The sequence below is a fragment of the Epinephelus lanceolatus genome, chromosome 23 (assembly GCF_041903045.1).
Source record: "Epinephelus lanceolatus isolate andai-2023 chromosome 23, ASM4190304v1, whole genome shotgun sequence".
Taxonomy (NCBI): Eukaryota; Metazoa; Chordata; class Actinopteri; order Perciformes; family Serranidae; genus Epinephelus; species Epinephelus lanceolatus.
The window spans coordinates 12,301,609-12,321,019 of record NC_135756.1 but is presented as its reverse complement, the minus strand read 5'-3'; the positions used below and the strand labels follow the sequence as shown (position 1 = coordinate 12,321,019).

Here is a 19,411-nt window from a genome sequence, read left to right as displayed (position 1 = left end):
CATCATGCTTTATCTCTTCATTTCTGCTATCTGTCTACTACCGCGCCCCCATTCATCTTTGTACAAACCCAGCCCTACTCTACCTTTGTCTCCATCAACTGGCTTCTATCTTTCTTCTGATTCATTGTGCTGCCCGAAACCAAATAAAAAAGCATCCTGATAAAAGAGTTTTTACATTAAATTCTGTCAATATTGGTTTGTGTGCCTCCACAATCCACAAAGCATCAGTTTATGTGACTCTTACGAGAGTTTCTGTAGTATTTATCTCCCAAGTGAGCTTCAACAAACCGTGCTTAATCTTATCATTTCCACTATCGACCTCCTTCCCTCTCTTCCTTCCACTTCTATATTCTGGTCACACTTCTAAGCGTCTATGCTGGCATGCCACGTTCAATGAGGACTGCGTGTATGTTTGATGGTAATGATGTGTTATTAGGGACAGTGTGACTGCAGTCAGAGGACTAAGCAAGGTGAATGAGCTCTTTGCTACAGACTGGTCCCATAAAGATGCCTAAGATCCACCGCTAAGTGGCTCTGAACATGCATGCACTTGAGACACTGCTTTCAATCAAAAGCCAGCCTTGTTCTGATTGGATGCATTTGGATGAACATGTAATGCCAGACCTTGCAATGAAAACAGTTTAATAATCAAAATCCAGCTGAAATCACAATTAGTCACGCCTTCACTGTTTTGGTTCAGTCTCACTGCTTTCATCAGTGCTGCTTCCATTCCCATTCCCCGCAGGTCGCTGGTTCTCAGTGAAAAAGCTTTAATACCCCCACTGTATACAACCAGCATAGCATAAAACAACACATAAAAAAGAAAGAACAAAAAGTTAGGGACTACCTGGAGAAGAAAGTGGCGCACTGAGCAGCTAAAAGAACCACATATTTCACCTAAGAGTTGGTGGAGCCCAAAACAGAGCTAATATAAAGTCAACAGTGGGCTTCTAGGGAGGCACCGATCCAATACTGATATGGGATATCAGGATAGTACGGAGAGGAAAATGTTCGCATTATATTTTTCTGAAAATCATGAATACGTAACATTTGGATATTTCATACATATATCAACGTTTCTAAAGTGACGCCGTATTTAAGCTTACATTTGTTGCTGGGAGGTGAAGGGGATGGTGGATGGTGTGTCACCTAGGCAAGATGCCTTCAGAGCTGCCGACCACTGTTCAAAACACCCTTCACAGCATTTCCACATATGTTTGTGGCACTGAACCTGGGGGTTTTTCAACGAGACATCGCTGTGTTTTCCAGGAGCTTTTGTGCCACCAAACGTGGGTGTTTTAGGCCTAACGTGATCTTTTCCTAATGGTAACCAAGTGATTTTTATGCCTAAACCAAACTACACCTTCACCACAGCACTGCTGGGAAAACAAAGTTTCAATGTATTCGCTACCAACACTTATCAACTGATACCCAAAGCCCAGGTATCAGTATCAGGGCTTAAAAGCTGGATTTATGCTTTGCTGGAGCTTGACTCCAAAAGAGTGAAGATGAATTTTAATCTTTAAAGCTGCGATAATCAATAATTATATATGAGCAACGTGTCAAACTGAACTAGGGCTGAAACTAACAATTATTTTCACTGACGATAAATCTGTCTTTTCTTTTCTCAATTAATCGATTAGATGGTCTATAAAATGTCAGAAAATGTCGACAAATGTCAGTGTCAAATTTTTGCTTTTGTCCACACAACCTTAAGATATTCAATTTACTGTCACAGAGGACTAAAGAAACCAGAAAATATTCACATTTATGAAGCTGGAATCAGAGAATTTTGACTTTTTTTTCCTTGAAGAAATACTCAAACTGATAAGTCCATTATCAGCTTATCCAGGGATTAATTTAGGAATTGACAACTAATCGATTTATTGTTGCAGCTCTTGTAAAAGGCCACAATTGAGTTTTTTCATCCAACTACACTTACCCAACAAGTCCAGAGAACGTTTTAGCTCTTTAAGCTCATCGTTTTGTTTTTATGTTCCACAGTTTTACTGTTATTTCAGTCTCACCTTGTTCAAAATGGATTTCAACAATAAAGGGAAGCTGTTTTCAGCCCCCCCAAAAAAGGGGGTCTAATAAAGCCACCATACGCTATACGTCCAGCATCGAACACAAACAATGTTACTAACTAGCTGGTGAACATATTAGAGCTGTTAGCAGGTGGTGCTATGAGAGGTGATGATGAGACAGTGGAGTCTGCCCAGGCTGGAGTCATATACCACTGCCAAGATAATGCCATGATGTTGCCCCTCAACAAGCTGATGACCCAGAGGCAGAGGTGGACAGTTTTATGACAGAGCCTATTATAGTTTGGTGACGTTAGCCATGTGATGCTAACACTTAGCCCTGTCACTGAGTGTGTAAGGGGCGGGTGGACTCTAAACCTCGCTGGCATGGAGCAAGAGAGAGGGAGCAACTGTGGGGCAAGGAGGCGCTGAGCAAAACAATACACTCTCATCATGCTCAGCTGTATTCTTAATTAGCATCCCTACTTCAAATGAGTGATAATGCTGCTCTGTGTCTGCTTTATGTGTAAACAGACAAACAAGTTCGTCCTATTTCTTTAATTATTTTACTTTTAAGGAGACAGTATATGTTATTAATGTCTTCATAGCTTGCTGTGTTGTCTCAAAGAGGCCAAAAAATCTATCAGTGTAATAAAGTTAATTGTTTTTTATTGAAAGAGGTGAAAAATATGTGAAATGCTCCTTTAAGTCTCTGCTACAGCTGACTAGACCATCAGAGGTCTTGCCAGAAAACTGACATTAGCAGGCACTTTCCCCTGTTCAGCGAGCCAAAGTGCAAAGACAACAGACATTAGCAAAACAGCTAATGTGGGTTGTGGCTCTTTGTGCTGTGATGCAGATTCTGCATTTAGACTGTCGTTTCAGATGGTGCATAAGTAGACACACAATAAAATCTTTCTATTTGAGTCCACTTTCTTTGTTCCACTGCTACTGCTCCCACCCTCCCCCTCTCTCTCTCACATATACATGCATGTACAGTCATTCAGAATGGGCGTGATTTGTCTGATCCAGTGTCCTTCATATTAAATGCTGTCTCCATAACAACCATTCCACCCCTTTGCTATCTGTCCATCAATCCAGCAGCACTTGTCCTCTACTGGCTGGTTAAGGTGAACAGCCACACCCACTCTAATGACCCCCATTAGTGGTAAATGGTAATGGTAGATTGGAATGGTCCATGTTTATGTGTGTGTCGTACATTCCTGCAGTACATGATGCCTTCTCGCTGCCGTGCGCTGATACGGATCAGACTTGAGGTCAAATTCATTTGCAAACCAATAAATTCCACAGATGAACTTGAACTGGCCCTGAAATAAAACAGAAAGGTTTAATGCGCTGACTTGTTTCAGTTTGAATCTCCCGTTTAACTTGATTTCCCATATCGAGTGGCGCTGAAATGAATTTGACCCAGACCTCTCCTTGAAGAACCCACAGCCAACGATAAAACAGAGCGCTGCAAATACCAATATAATCCCTGTAGCCTGCGCTTCAACTGCATTAATATCAATTTGTGGTATCCACAGAGTTTTCCCAAGGTCAGAAAGCACTAACTGTCCTCCTGTTTAATCAGAAACTAAAAAAGAGGTGAAAATCTCCACTCAGCAACTGGGACATCAGCGCAACTTTAACACAGAGAGAAGCCCAGTCACAAAAGGGACTTTGAAGTCACCATGATGTTTGTAGGGCTGTTTCATCTCCAGCTCTTTTCAATATTAAATGTATCCAAAGGCATTTCAGAGGAGATGACTGAGCTATTGAGAAACATTTTAAGACAAGAGGGGTGAGACCAGGAGAGCAGAGAATCCCCAAGTCTCTCAGAAGCACTGCCAAAAACTGTTAGCGACTACAAAGTAGGTGCAAATGAGAGCATAATACGTTTGTGTGCTGATGTGACTGCATGTATGCGTGTGAATGTGAGAGGAAGGGGGTGTAAATGATGGGAAGGTTCACCTGGGGAATTTACTACGGAGAGATTACATTACATTTTAAAGTAAAAATAAATACTGCTTATGTTAGCAGCTGCCTGGACACTAACACAGCTGCTGCAGTGCAACTCATTCCTAAATATACAGCAAAAGAAAATAAAAAATGTACTTTTTCACGCAATATTGATAAGACAGTCATTATTTGGACAAAATTATCTCTAATACTCAATTTATATCAGATTTTTGTACAGACTGAATTCCTTCACTGACAGATGACAGTAAAAAGTACTTCTTTAAATTGTCAAGAGTTAAAAAAACAGCTTGTTTTCATTAGCAAGCAAATATCAATAGCTTTGATAAACCCTTTGCATGCTGCCTGCTCCGCACCAAAGTCGGTGACTAGCTTGTGAACAGAATGAAGCATGTTGCAACTTAAAAGGCAGCTATGTCCCATGGGCACGAGGCAGAGTGATTATTAGACTGACATTCACCAGGTGGTGAGGAACATGACTGCTAATGAGGTAGCTCCATGTCTGCTACATGTGGAAAGTGGCAGCCATTTGAGAACATGTTAGCCATAACAACTTAAAGTAATAATCTCCAAGATCTTTATTTAAATGTCTCTTAAGTCACTATCTATGACTGAATGAGGTAACACAGTGGTTACTGAGCCTCTGATGAAAGCCCTTTCACTTGCAGTACTACAAACTGGGTGTCTGTGGCGACATTCTCAGGAAAAATCACAAGACAAGCACAATTAGCGATGCATTTTGCATCACCCAGCAGAATTTGGCGGAGGTAGCTCAACTAACTGACTCATCAACTCGCTATGTGTGAAGCGGCATACTGTTTTTTTTCCAGTCTCTCCTAGCATTATGGCTGACATTACACAGGCAACATTATTGTGATCTCTTGGACATGAGATCCAAAAACGCAACTGCTTGACCCTTCATTAAGTCCCGCCCTCAAACACAGACTGGTCAATCGTAGCATAGCAGCAGCCACCTCCGACCAGGGTCCAACAACTTTGCAGCTGTGCTTTGTAGACTTCCGTACAATCATTTAAGATTTTCTTCATTTTCAGGCTGGCATTGTGGATTTCAAGTTAATCATGGCTTACCGTTGTGCCTGGGGGACATGTAATTATGATACTGGTTACCCGGAGAGGTTGGTAGGAGATACCAGTGAAGTGTAATACACCAAAAGTATGTTAGCATGTCTATGCTATGCTAGTTACTGAAGGTACACCGGCTGTATACACATGCTACTTTTGCTGTGTGTGGAAAAAAGACCTACCCTGCTTTATAGAAAGAGTGTTTCTCTCATAGTAATTTTTGCTCCTTAAAATAACTCTTCTGTGGATCACCCGGTGATGTGGTGGTTCACTTTTACGCTGCGATCTGTAGGCTGTAGCTTCTATCGTGGTCATATTCTTCAAACGCATACTGTAGACCCTTCTGTCTGCTTCTCTCTGGAAACCCTTTTTCGTTTTCCCAAAAATTAGTAAGGACAGTATGGGCTCTATTGTAACTTGTGGCCAGAAACACAGAGAAACACAGTGACCACGTGAGGGAGAAACACACGGAGAAAGAATAAGAGAGATTCAGTGATTTCCTCCTGTTGCCAGGGTAACCAAATGAAAGAGATGCAGGTCACACTGAGTGGAGGACCATAATGCACACACACACATAAAGACATATACAAATGCCTGCGTATGTTGTTAGCTGACCTCATGTCATAAAAGGACATGTAACTGATGACGTCAAAGATGTGTAACTGTAAAAAAAATAAAGAAGGAGCAGCCTTATCTTAAAGGAAACACATTCCTCTCTACTGGTTGGTAAAATATTAGTACTTTGCTTTTAAAACCCTTTAGATAAACTCTTTAAAAATTTCTCTTTGGCACTGAAAAGTTGCCATTTTCCCCAACAGCGACAATCTGCAACTCCAGATAAAGTCCTCCAGTCAGCATCCCTCTGCTACGTCTGCTTTCTCTGCCTGTGCTGCAGTTCCTCTCAAACTGACTTCATTGCTTCTCTTTACCTTCCTTCTTTGTGCTCAATACCTACTTCATCATTCAGTCACCCTCCCTCCCTTTGGCTATAACTAACACACACACACACACACACACACACACACACACACACACACACACACCTATGCCAACATCAACAGAGTTTCTGAATGTGAAATGACACGGTGAGTTTCTCCTGCTACGTCACTGTAGATGAAGGGACCATGAGATAAAACAAGAGGATCAGGTTGCATCCCGAGCCACAGGCTACAGGTGGTTGTGTTTCTTTGCACGTCCATGTAGGAGTAATGATACCATGACACAAGCACGGTCTCCGACATGCATCTTTAGTGTAGCATGTATGTCTGCAGCAGGATGCTGGCGTAGGATTTCTGCGCGTAGGAGGACCTCACATGGCATCAGTGGGGAGAGGCAGAGATGATGGGGAAGGAAGAATGAGAGAGAGGGTGATACAAAGAGGAGGAAATCCAGTAAACGAGAGGGATCAGAGTGAGGGAGAAAAAAACTAGTTACGGTAATCACTGCAAAGAAAATGATGAGTGATGATGAGCTACACCTAGGGGAGCAGAGGGAGCTTAGAGGGAGGTGGTACAAACAGAGAGAGGGGATTACATTTAAACACAAGTAGGAGCAAACACAGCCAAAGAAAAGACAAAAAATGAACAAGGAGGGAAGAGGAATGTGTGAACACATCCCATCTTAAACTCCCAGCATCAAGATCTCACCTGCTTCCCCTCCCCCCCCCCCAAAAACACTCACCATGAACTGGACGTTGTCAAATCCATTGGCCAGCAGGTGGTTCTCATACTGGACCAGGCCGATGGAGTCAAGCCACTGGCCCACAGACTGCAGCGGGCAGCGGGGACCTATGAGGGGGTGGAGGGGCAAACGCTTCAGTAAGGAGTAGCCGTCCACGCGGTAGCAGCGGCAATCTGGCTGAGACAGCTGGCACTGCCACATCATGTTATGGCGGGCAAAGTGGCTGTCGAAGGAGCCCGCCATGCTTTTGAGGAGTCTTTTGGCAAGGCAGCAGAAGGAGGAGAGCACAGGGGGAGGCAGGTAGAGGGAGGGAAAAGGTGAAGAAAGGAGGAGGAAAAGGAGGAAGGGGGAGCCTAGGCTAAAGGCATGGTGAGGATGGAGGGGGTCAGCATGCACAGGTGCAAGCGGGTAAAGGGTAGGTCCAGATGTTGCTCTCTCTGAATCCAGCCAGAGGGAGGACCAGCAGGGGGTGAAGCCTGAAGTTGTATCCAGAAAACAGCTACCGTCCTGGGGTTAAATCCTGCCAGAGATGGGTGTTGGATAAGACTGGAGGTATAGATCCTGCAAGCAAAAGCAACTGACTGTGTGTTTGTCGCGCACAGCACAGCAGCCGCTTTCTTTTTCAGCTGTTGCGCTTGCTTGGCTGCTCCCTTGAGCGTGTGTGTGTGCGTATGTGTGTGTATGTGAGTGTGTGTGTAAGAGAGAGAGAGAGGGAAAGAGCGAGAGCTGCCTGCGCTGTAGATTTCTCTTTATCAAGTACTCCCACTCTCATCTGTATGCTTCTGCAGCCTCCTCTCTCTCTCTCCTCTCTCCGAGCGCTGCTTTCCTCCCTCATTCCCTCTCTCTCTCCCTCTCTCTCCTTCCTCTGTCTACCTCCTGTCTCTATCTTCTCTCACGGCGTCGATCGTCACCCTGCTCTCTCTGCCGCTCTCCATATATCTGGCTCGCTCTGCTGATAATAGCCATCACAACAGCTCCAGCTTCTTTGTCTGCAAGAAGCTGAGCTCCCTCCCACTCACACACACACACACACACCATGCTGAGTGTATGTATGCATCCGCATCTATATGTGCGTGTTTGTCTGTGTGTGTGTGTGTGTGTGTGTGTGTGTGTGTGTGTGTGTGTGTGTGGGTGGGTGTGGGGGGGTTGCACTGTGGCTGGGTGTAGGTATGTGTGTGTTGTGGGGGGCTGGTTTGGCACAAGCAGGATTTCTCCCTGTGGTAACCATGGTTAGCAGCGGCTTTGCATTCATAGATGAAAAGAGAGAGGAAGAGAGGAGAGGGGATCAGGAGGTGGAGGATGGGGGAGTTAACACAGGGAGAGGGGGATGAACGCAGTAAATAGAGATGAGTAGCGGAGGATTCAAGGTATGCAGGTGAAAAAAACACTGGCAAAAAACAGGGATTTGAGGTGCACAGGAAAGTCCCAAATCAAAATCATCCGTGCACACACACTCATTAATTTTGTAGTTTTAACCATCATTCTTATTGGTTATAATAATAATTATAAGTAGAGCAGGGAGACAATTATCATTCATCATTTCTTTGTGGCTCCACCTCTCAGTTATTAGTCAATGACCTCAACAAGACCTGTTCGCAGGCTTCCTGACAACCAGTGAGCATAAATGATGTTCAACTACACTACCCGTTTCATCTCTTTAATGTCACTGCCATCCACATCCCACAGCCACCCATGTGTCAACTGTCCCTGGGGACAGAGGTGTTTACAAACCTATCTGGCTTGTGAACGCTTAAAATGAAGCAATTTCTATCAGCAACAATTGCATATGTCTATGGGTCAGTAACGACTTAACCAAAAAGTAAAATCAATTTTAAAATTCAGAGCTTCTTAAATGCATCCTCCTCCAACTCTCATCTCTCTGTCCATGAGACAACCACAGGCATATGCACCACTTCATACAGTCACCCAGTGTTTCCCATACACTGATTTATTTAATCTCCTTTGAGAGCTCTCTCTCTCTCTCTCTGTTCATCAGGCCAAAAATTAAACAAGATTTAGCAAGCTTAAATTAGCTACCCCACAGTCAGTCTTGCTGCTCTCCGCCACTGTGGACTGCTTCCCTGACAGGAGAGCTGGTGGCACCTCGGAGACAGACCCTGGCTGTCGTGCCTTGAATTCATTCAGCACAAACCCCTCAGCACCCAGAGTCATAGTGGGCTGGTGGGTGGCAACAGCAGCAGCAGCAGGAGCAGCAGCAGCAGCAGCAGCAGCAGCAGCAGGCTCACCTGTGTAATGGCAGCAACCGAAAGTTTGCTGATCCAGCAGGGAATCAGAGCTGTCTGGAACACCCAGAGCTGGGGTTTGAGCTGACTGGGGTCTGTCACTAGAGCTGCTGCCAGCTCTCCCTACAGGTGGTCTGTAGCGCCCGGGAGTGAGGCAGAGGACACTCTGCGATTTGAGGCTCTAGTTAATTTTGGCTACATAAATGTGAACTTGAAGCCACAGCCGTGAGCCTTTGGCCCCAGTTAGCAGAACATTTAATAAGTCGTCTTCCTTTATTGGGTTGCTTTGCAGTGTAGCCAATTGTTGCCAATGCTGGAATAGCAGCTTTATCTGCAGAATTCTCCACCATTGAATCAGGTTTTCACTGAAGGGACATGCACGCTCATCTACATTTTTTATAACAGCCAACACGAACACCATCTCTCTGAAATTACCTGTGATTGGTCACAGGCTGGATTTCCTAAAGCATAAAAACAGAGCCAAGAGGAGGTTCAGACTTCTATTTTTCTCAGGCCAGATAAAACTACAATATTGCCCAATGACGTCCAAATTAAACTGCCTACCTCAACTTTACATAAAATTTTATGTAGCGAATGCTTTTCTTCTGCAGTGTTCTACCCCAGGATTTACTGCGCGACCTCTGGGGGGGTCTCAAACTCCAGGTTGGGAACCACTGCCCTTGAGGGAACTCCAGTTTGGTGCTAACTACTCCCACTTTTGGCTATCATAATCTGATTGCTTCTGTTTCTTGCCCTGTCAGGATTCCTTGTAAAACACTGCAGTGTTTCAATATCTCAGCACTTACTTTGGTGAGCACACTGTTATCATAAGCAATAGTAATGACGGCCAAACTATTATAATAAGACCTGAGTTGTAATAAACCTGAATTTTCCACTGAGTCAGATTTACTCAAACATTCCCACAAACACGCTTGTGTGTACTTTACCTGAGGTGTCCTCCTTAATGTCCAGTCCGCTGCCTATTCCTGCCCCAATGGAGCTCATAATCTTGTCGATCTGAACAAATGGAAGAGAAAGAGATAGAACCAGAGTGAGAGAGATGTACAGCATGTTCAAGGGAAAGTCATTTCCCAGTAATAAGGCTAACCCCTATTTCTGGATTCAAGTGTCACATAACATGATCATTACGCCAGCCAGCTCGCTGAATGTCAGTCATCCCCCCTGTGAATTAAGAAAGCATGGAGGAGCAGAGGGAAGAAAGATGCGTTAGCAGGAATCTTAAAGACAGAGCACAGATGAAGAAAGAGTTAGACTGACTGGAGGGAGCTACAGTGGCTTCATTAGTGTCTGACTCCCAGCTGTCGACCGGACATCCCTGACCCTGGGCCTGCTGCTAACCACTGAACTATGCGACCCGCACATCCGTCCACCTGTCAGGATCGCTGGCTCACCACAGGTCAGAGAAAACTGGCCTTGTTGCGACTGGTCTGATACCAGTGTTTAAAGGGGCCAGACCTGACAGATGTAAACAGCGTTTACAAGCTGGCGGAGCATGACAGTGGCCTTATCTTAATAGCTGGATAAGCAGGTAGCAATTTCTGCATATGTCACTGCACACAAAGAAGTAATTCACACGTACTTAGTATATAGAATCTGGAGGCTAAACTGTCACTGAAGACAAGATGATATTTCAAAGCTGTGCTGCATCAAAAATGGATTAAATGACTATTTGTGAAGAGGTCATTTGTAGTACCAAACTCACAGAGAATAATCACTCAACTCTGCTTTATTATGGCTGCTTCAAGCAACAGCTACAGCTTATTCTAGTTGTTTTCTTCATCATTGTACAAAAAGAGTAATTCATGAGGTTTGGGAATACAGCAAACAATAACGTAAGATGATCAGAGGGCCATTTTTTTTTAACCATTTTATTTGGAGGTTAAACCAAAAGTGAACTCACTGGAAATGTTGTTAATAATCCCTCACTGCACAAGAAAAGTGTGTGCACACGTCTGGGAAGTCTGTCTGTAAATTGTAATGGTATACAGTATTCAGCCACAACATTAAAATCACTGACAGATGAAGTTGAAAACATTGATCATCTTGCTACAATGCAATGTTGTGCTGGCAAATCTTGGGTCCTGGCATTCATGTGGATGCCACTTGACACGCACCACCCACCCAAACACTGTTACAGATCATGACACCCCGTCATGGCAATGGCACTCTTCAGTGGCAGAGATTCCCCAGCAGGACAATACGCCAATGCGACATCACAAAGAACTGCTCAGGAATGCACTAAGGAACGTGGCAAAGAGCTCAAGGTCTCCAAATTCACCAAATTCCAATCCAATCGAGCATCTGTGGAATGCTCAGATGGGAGCCAAGCCCAATCCAAGGACTGGACGTGGCTCTGACCAGTTGAGGTATGTACACAGGACCTCTGTAGGGTCTCCTGTGGTGTCTGTTGCCAGGGCGTTGGCAGCAGATACTTTGAGTCCTGTGGGTTTTGAGGTGAGGTGCCGACAAGTGCCATGAACGCACCATTGGATCAAGATCTGGGGAATCTAGAGGCCAGGTTGATGCCTTGATGACTCTCTGTCACATTCCTCAGGCCCAAGGTTTCCCAACTGAACACTGCATTGTTATGAGATGATCAGTGGTATTCACTTCAACTGTCAGTGGCTTAAATATTGTGGCTGATTGGTGTATATGTAGTATGTATATACCAAACATTTATGTCAGTTTACAACAGACAGTTTAGGTAATAGTTTTAATGTGCATTTTCTCTTCCAGATAAGTTTGGCCAACCTGAAGGTTTGTTTATCAGACTGCTCATGTTCTTCAACCTTTTTCACTTTTTTTATAGCAACTTTAATAGTAAAGATTAACAACTTCAATCATAAGACCCAAGTTGTTATATACTGGAATTAGCCTGTAGCGCAGGACAGAGCAACATTTAATATCAAAAGAACCAAAAAACAAACATAAAATATCTGCCTGGGGCCGCAATACATATTTGAGCCTTGTAACAAAGGTAACATAGCCTTTTAAGTCATCATTGCTATAGGTCTAAATGAGCATTTAATACTATGTTTTATGACAAGCTGGCTACTCTGCAGTGGGCTATTTATGATTATTTGGCACTTTAACTTGGCAGCATTGGCAGGAAACCAGAACCAATCTGTCCACACACTATTATATTCTCCATTTTCCTCTGAGACTTTTCCTTTTTTGGATTTGGAATCCAATGCTAGCCTAGCTCGGGAGACTTAAGACTATCCACCACTATTAAGGCTTACAAAACAAACAAAACTCAGTTGGGACCTACAATAATAATAAATGTAAATAATTATCATTAGAGAGATCTCCGCCTTCTGATAGTCTGGGAACACTCCTTTCTAAAGTGTGTTTAACACACTGGAGAAAACGGCCGGCAACAAAGCAACGCCTCTTGCATTTTTGAAAAGGACACGCCCTCCCGGAAATGTGCACTCCCCCTTTTCTCGTCCGCAAGGACACAAACACAGAGAGCTTGAAAATGGATGCAGAGAGATTTAACTCCTTTTTATCAAATGTGTGCTCAGTCTACAAGACTGTGGAAATGGAGGACCTACAGCAACTTTGTTTAAAACTTTTAACACAGTCGGGCTATGTTTACGAGCACAAGAGTTCAGCGAGCCACCAAAGGACCGCCCTGCGGATTTACTATTGGTTCTGCAACGTAGGGAGTTTTTTTAAACTCTGAAATTGTATCCGCCCATCTAAACACAAAATCAGAGAAAGACATCAGTCTTTAGTTAAGCAAAGCGTCTAAAGACTGACTTGTGAGTCTATCAGCGGATCAACCATCGCTGTTTAAACACACTGTACCAACACTTTGCTCCAGGGTGTTAATTACCATCGAAATAACCACAAACAATCCAACATCAGCAGTTTTCAAGGTAAAGCCAGATTAAGGCACACATTTGTAACATACAGAAACGTCTTTATTTATGCCTGTAGCACTAATGAGAGCAGATATCTTCAGATCATTGACTGTAGTGGGACATCCCTCGTGACTCATCTCTTGCTAATAAAGCAACTCTGTCCTAAGCATGTGCTGCAAATGGAGCAACTTTGTTATTTTTTGCCTGTGATATCCCCATAAATCACTCCATAAATTTCCCTTAAGCCATCTTATCTCATCCTCCCTGTAGCATGCAATTAAACAGAAAAGGTCACCTTAATTGCAGAGAATTATGGGAAATTCCATATGGTAATTCATCACCATCAGCAAGTTGTGAGTTGTGTTGGGGAACTAATGAACATGTACATGCAAATGTGAACAGGCACGCACAAATGTACGTTCATTCACATGCATTAGCAAAATTTCAAAAATAGAAAGACTAATTAAGTCATTCTTATAATTAGAAAACACAGTGGCACACGATTTCTATTTTTCACGGTGTAAGCATGCAAAGACATCAGTTTACAAAAGTGTGCGTTGTCTGTGGTGTGAATGATGACCAGTGAGCAGAGGCTAATGTGTCTGTGACCCTGCGTGTTTATAAAGAGGCAAGATCCAACAGTGGCGTCTAGTCAATGTATCACATCTATGTCAGAGACCCTTTAATACCGAAGAAGCCCGAGGCACAAACACACTGAGACCAAGCACACGGCGCCCTCGACCGCTGCTCTCTATACGAGAAACTGCTTCCTCTCTTCTATCTGCTCTTCCCTGCAGCTTCAGTGCTGGCTACAGAGGAAAATCAATGTGGGAGCATGTTTAAATTAGCACCAGAGCTCGTTCTGCACTGTAGTAGCCGAGCGAGTTTCAAAGGGAGGAAAAACTGAAGAAGCTCCCTGCTGTAGGTGCAGAGGTTTCGACTGCCCCCTGCAGAGCTGCTTCAACTGGGAAAGCACCACATTTACTACAGTAAAAAGTACTGAATGATGAAAAGATGGTTGACCACTTTGCTCTCCATCTCAATCAATCCTATCTAATAAACAGCTTCACATGTCCGAAAACACTCCTCTTACCTCTTCCCACTCAGCAGTGAAGGAAGGCGTTCTCTCCAGTCTCCCCCCTGGGCTGGCACCCTCTCCTGGGCTGGGACTTCCAGGCCCCTGGCCACGAGATCCAGACCCCCACCCATGCTCCTCCTGGACAAGGCAAAAACCAACCATTTGTTTTCCAAGCATATCCCAACTACACTGAGATGCAAAGGTTGCCAAATATTTTAACCTCACAGCAAAACTATGGACAACTGATCACTAAAACTGTTGAGAGAGTAACCGAGTCCTTTCAGTGCTCATCAAAGTTTCATCTATAATGAGGCACTTTTCATCAAACAGAGTATGTATTTAGCTTATGATTTATTTACAATGAATTAAAGTAGAAGTCTCATGAAATGTGCCGCACAGCAGGGAGCGCAGTGGCCCAGATTAGTGAGTTATCTAATTGGTTGCACTGGTTTCTGCTCTGTGTCTGAAGTCACTGCATGATACAGCAAGATGCAAACTATCTTCACGGATAATTTATTCACCTGAATATTTACAATAAATACATTTGCTCTCATTGCTGACGGAGATCTTGGTGCCAACCTGAAACTTTTTTTATAACTTTTAATAAAAGAGATTTTTATGTCAGCCCTGCCCTCTTATATAAATGTCTCAGAAGAGTCAAACATCAGAAAAAAAATATTTTAGCTCGCCTTAATGATGCAACATAAATGCAGGGCTCTCTGTTATATATCATGCTCTCATTAACACTTTGATTGCATATAGAAGGTGTCATTTTACAAAACAATTCAAGTCTTACCTGTATGGGAGACACAGCTACCAGGTTGGAATCAGACTTGGACAGAGACTTGGACAGCTGCAGGTCCAACACACTACGGGGCATGGACCTCATCCTCCCCAGGGTGCAAGCCCTCTCTTCGTAGCCAGCACCTGATAAACTGCCCTTGGGCACACCTCCTGTCTGTGTCCCCCGTAACTCTGGAACTTCCCCGTTTTGACCAGATAAGCAGGACGGTGGGTGGCCCAGCGTAGACCAGCCACAAGGTGGATCCGCCTGCTCGTATATCGTGGGTCGGGCCTGGTCCTGGTTGACCCTTGTGTGGAAGATAGTCCGGTACACAACCTGTGGCTTCTTGGGGTCGTTGGCAGTCTTCTGAGGTGATGACTCGCTCCCTGTCCTGGAGAAGATTTGAGTGGGTCCTCCTCCAATCACGATGCTGAACTCCGGGGTCTGTAGCAGGCTGCTCTGGACGTCCGTAGAGGCATATTTTCGGGGTTTGGGGTTGTAAAGATGGTAAGGTGTATCGGGAGTTTCACAAGCCGGGGAAGAGCCATGAAGGAGGCCTGCAAACTCCTCTGGGACGTGGCTCTTCCTGCGCTCCTCCAACAGAGCGTTAGATGTGGAGGAAGAGCAGAGAGGAGGAGGAGGAGCTGGGTCACGCTGGTACAGTCCGTCGTCTGCATGGAGGATATACACACAAAAACATTGACTGATTAGGATTCAATCACAGAGACGACACACTAATAAATTTACCCTACGAGAAAAACAAGACAGAGGTCACACAAACATAGCACACAATAATATTCAAAAGTTTAGAGCAAAATGCTTCATACACAACAGAACGGAGGGAGAGGAAATCAATGTGGCCAAGAAATAAATAAATACTGCAAAACAACCAAAGCTGCATATAAGAAGATAAGAACGAGGTAATACATCTTCTGCTTCCCTGTTGTAAAGCTGTTTGTTCCTCCAAGGAAAAAAAGAAGAACTCCTGACTTGGATTTTACACCTCTGCTCCTTCACTGTCTGGGTGCAAAACTGTGTGTTTGGGTGTCTGAACTTGTGCATGTATGCATGAACTCATCTGGGCAGACGTTCTTACACCACTGACTGGTTTTATTTTTTTGGAGGGAATGCTTTCAGAGGCATGCTCACTGTCTGTGTGCAGTGGGGTGAAAGAGAAGCCGCTGAAAGCTTCTTTTGATTCTCTGTACGTAAGTGTTTGTGCGATTGTAGATGCACGTCTGCGTGTGTGTCCCTGTGTGTCTGCTTGATTACTCGCCTGTCAGTTTGCGTATGCTTATGTTCACATCTGCAAACTAGTTACACCTGAGGTCACACTGATTGTCCCGCATGTTTAAAAGATGTACTCCTCCTGATACAAGATGGAAAGTAAGAGGTGCATTATTTATTCTTATACGATTATTTATTACACTTTGCCAGAGCGGTGCCACCTTGCTCAAACTCATAAGGATAAATCTTCAACTTAATACAAGAGTGTAGCACAGGAATAACATTATGTTCCAGTGAGATTCAGGTTGTAACTCAGCTCCTTGGGGGAACAGCCCTGCTCTTATTTATTTACAGTTTCCATAATAAAGTTCCCAACACACTGACTGAAATTAAACGCCAAATTCATCAACTTAAAATGATTAGTAGAGGTGTAAACTAAGTATGAGAGGCAAAAAAATCAGGCCATTAAATGGTTGTTATCAGTGTGTGGAGGTGGGTGTGGTTTGTAGTCAGCTGCAGGGGAGAGGTGTGGATTTGCTGGCTTGCTCTGATTACATCTCTCTCTTTTTAATGCAGTAGTGTGCTGGCTCTCGAGAACTCTTGCCCAGAAGAAGGAGATGGTCACTGCCTGTGTTTTGGTTCATAACTGAATGGACTGAGACATGTGCTGTAGGAGCTGGGCAGCCACAGGCACATATTGAAGATGGATTTTGTTGTTGTTAACTGGGCAGTAGTTAATAAAGTACTACATATAAATGGAGTGCTGAATCTGTGAGTCTGTGCTGGGGGAACTCACAGAGGTAGCAAGACTGCTACACAGTGGTTATAAGCATCATAGATATGGGTTAGAAGGGGCCTGTCACACCTTTTATTAGGTTTAAAAGGCCAATATCAGGCCATGAAATGGCCATTTACAATTATGGTTAGGCTGTGACCTCTCATGGCCATACTTATTTCGATGGGAACAAAGGTTGAAGTTTGGTGATGTAGTATAAAGAGCAGGAAAGTCCATGTTGGGCGAGAGAGACGGGTGTTGGTGGTGGATGGATCAAACAAACACATAATTTTAACACAGGAGGGCGGGGTTCAAGTCACACAGGAGACTGGGATTTGTGTCTTGTCTGAAACCAAAGCTCACCGGGAAGAACCCTGATATCTTTTCCCAAACCTAACCATGAGGTTTTTGAGCTTGAACCTAACAAAGATGAAAGTGAAACCTAACAAAATGGTGATTGCTTCACAATGTTGAAATTGTTTATGACCATTCAATGGGCTGTTAAGTCTTAAACCTAACAGTAGGTGTGGCGCTGCCCTTTTAACCCTGGGGGAGTCAACTGCCTTAGGCTCTCCATGTAGGCGCATGGAAGGGCAGGGAGTTTTGCTTTCTCTGTATTTGGCTTTCCATGAAGGCGCATGAAAGGAGGAAAGGCAGAGAGGCCCCAGAACAGAGCCATACTGCCAAATATAACACCGCAAATGGAAATTAAGTTTTCTTCAACCTAAGTGTTCCTGACTGAACTAAAGATATTTCCCCTGTGAGCCAGTGGAGATAAAACACAGAGCTATAAGGAAAGTGGTGATAGACTGACCAAAGTGGAAACAAACACAACTTCCAATTAATGCTAATGTTGCTTCATGTGTGCTAACTGTTTGCTAACAAAGATCAATATCAGTACACTTGTTGCACTGCCCCCAAGTGGCCAAACGAAGAAGAAGAATAAAATAAATGAATGCAACTTTACCTAAAATCATGTATACTGTTCCCGGCAACCATTGTTTTCCTTTATTTCCACTGTATGTTCTCAATTGCCAGAATATTTTCTTTTTTTAATCAAAGTTAGATTATCATTGGATGGTGATGCAGTTTGTAAAAGATTGAAATGGAAAGTCTACACTACATTCATTACCTTGTACAACGTAACTTTGAGATAATTGATGTAGACTTGGTGTGACTTGAGCAACTTTCAAGAGTCCCTACTCAAGAGTTTTACACTGTTCAGAAATGAATGGAAACAAATTAACAGTGCAACAGCTAAAAAACAGATTCATACATTTTTAAAACTCAACAACACAGCACTAATTTAAAGCACAAACATAATGGTTAGCACCAATTTAAAGTGTGCTGCAGCTGTACCATTTGTGTATAATTGGCTAGAACAGGCAGAACGGCTGGTATGCTCTTTAATGTCACGAATGGTAACCCATCAGCAAATGAAAATGACATCACTCTGATCCGCATAAACACAAACACACCTCTGAAATCTGCAACAGGCTTCTCACGATCTGATTTTGTTTTCAAGTCATTTGCTGATTAACCTATAATACAAGATAATATTCTGCCTTGTCACATTGCATGCTATTAATAACTGAAAACTGTGTGTGTGTGCGTGTGTGTGTGTAGCCCAGATCTCCCTCTCTGCTCCCTGTCATTGTGTGTTAAGATTGTGTTCCAGGTCACGTAAACAATGATAAGAATCTCACACACACACACACACACACAAGACTATGCAGTCTCATAATCACATAGTCATTTGAATGAATACAAACAGTGCCTGTCCACAGTCACATAAATGGAGTCTTGTAAGCAAAGCTGTCACTTGAATAATTGTACGTACCCCACTGCTCCCCACACACACGCACACACACACACAGAATTTACAATCCTCATCTGACCACATAGTCCTGCTGCCTGCCACCTCCTCACCCCCAATCCCCCACTCCACCCCCCACCCACACACACACACACACACACACACACACACACACACACACACACACACACAGAGTCTCTGTTGTCAGCCAGTTTTAGCTAGCACTTCATGACTATCCTCGGCACATCCAGCCACATTTCCATATGAAACAATTACATAATGTGAGCTGAGACTGAAAAATGAGTCCGCGAAAAAGTCACTGGCTGCTGTTTCTGAGAAAACCACATGACAGTGACCGTCTGGAATCATTCAAGATGATTAAAACAAGTGATGCTCGAGCTCTTCTCATTGTGGGAGAATAAAAGTGGGGGAAAAGTGGAATGATATTAACATCAGTCCTCAAGTGGAGAGCAATTTTATATGATTTGGAATATGAATGTTCAATTTAACTGCACCTCCACTGTACTGGTCTCCTGTGTTATAAAGTACAAAACGCCCATTAACAGTCTTCAGGTAATGACTCATCCTCAAGCTCAGTATAGACCGAAATTGTCATTATTTCCAACACAAGCTGAAACTCTTTACTAATGACTAATCCTCCGCATTTTACAGGATAAACAGTAAGTGGCCCAAAGATCAGCATAAATGCACACTGAGTCTTCACTTTGTTTATCCTGCATTGTCTTTGTGGTGATCGGTACAGTTTGACCATCAATCAATAACACTGACCATTGACGTTATGTCATTGAATGAGTTATTACATTGACACTGGTA

The 19,411-nt window shown here is 43.6% G+C and overlaps 1 protein-coding gene across 5 annotated transcripts in view; it reads right to left on the bottom strand.

Annotated features, from left to right (window-relative positions):
* Nucleotides 1–19,411, bottom strand: part of anks1b (ankyrin repeat and sterile alpha motif domain containing 1B) — a 355,962-nt gene that overhangs the window by 75,806 nt on the left and 260,745 nt on the right. For all 5 annotated transcript variants that reach the window (XM_033615279.2, XM_033615280.2, XM_078165475.1 and 2 more), the window contains 4 exons: nt 14,772–15,430; nt 13,991–14,113; nt 9,955–10,024; nt 6,765–6,871 (listed from right to left, as the gene is read on the bottom strand). In XM_033615279.2, coding sequence (XP_033471170.1) covers nt 6,765–6,871; nt 9,955–10,024; nt 13,991–14,113; nt 14,772–15,430 — 959 coding nt within the window. The remainder of the gene's footprint in view (nt 1–6,764; nt 6,872–9,954; nt 10,025–13,990; nt 14,114–14,771; nt 15,431–19,411) is intronic.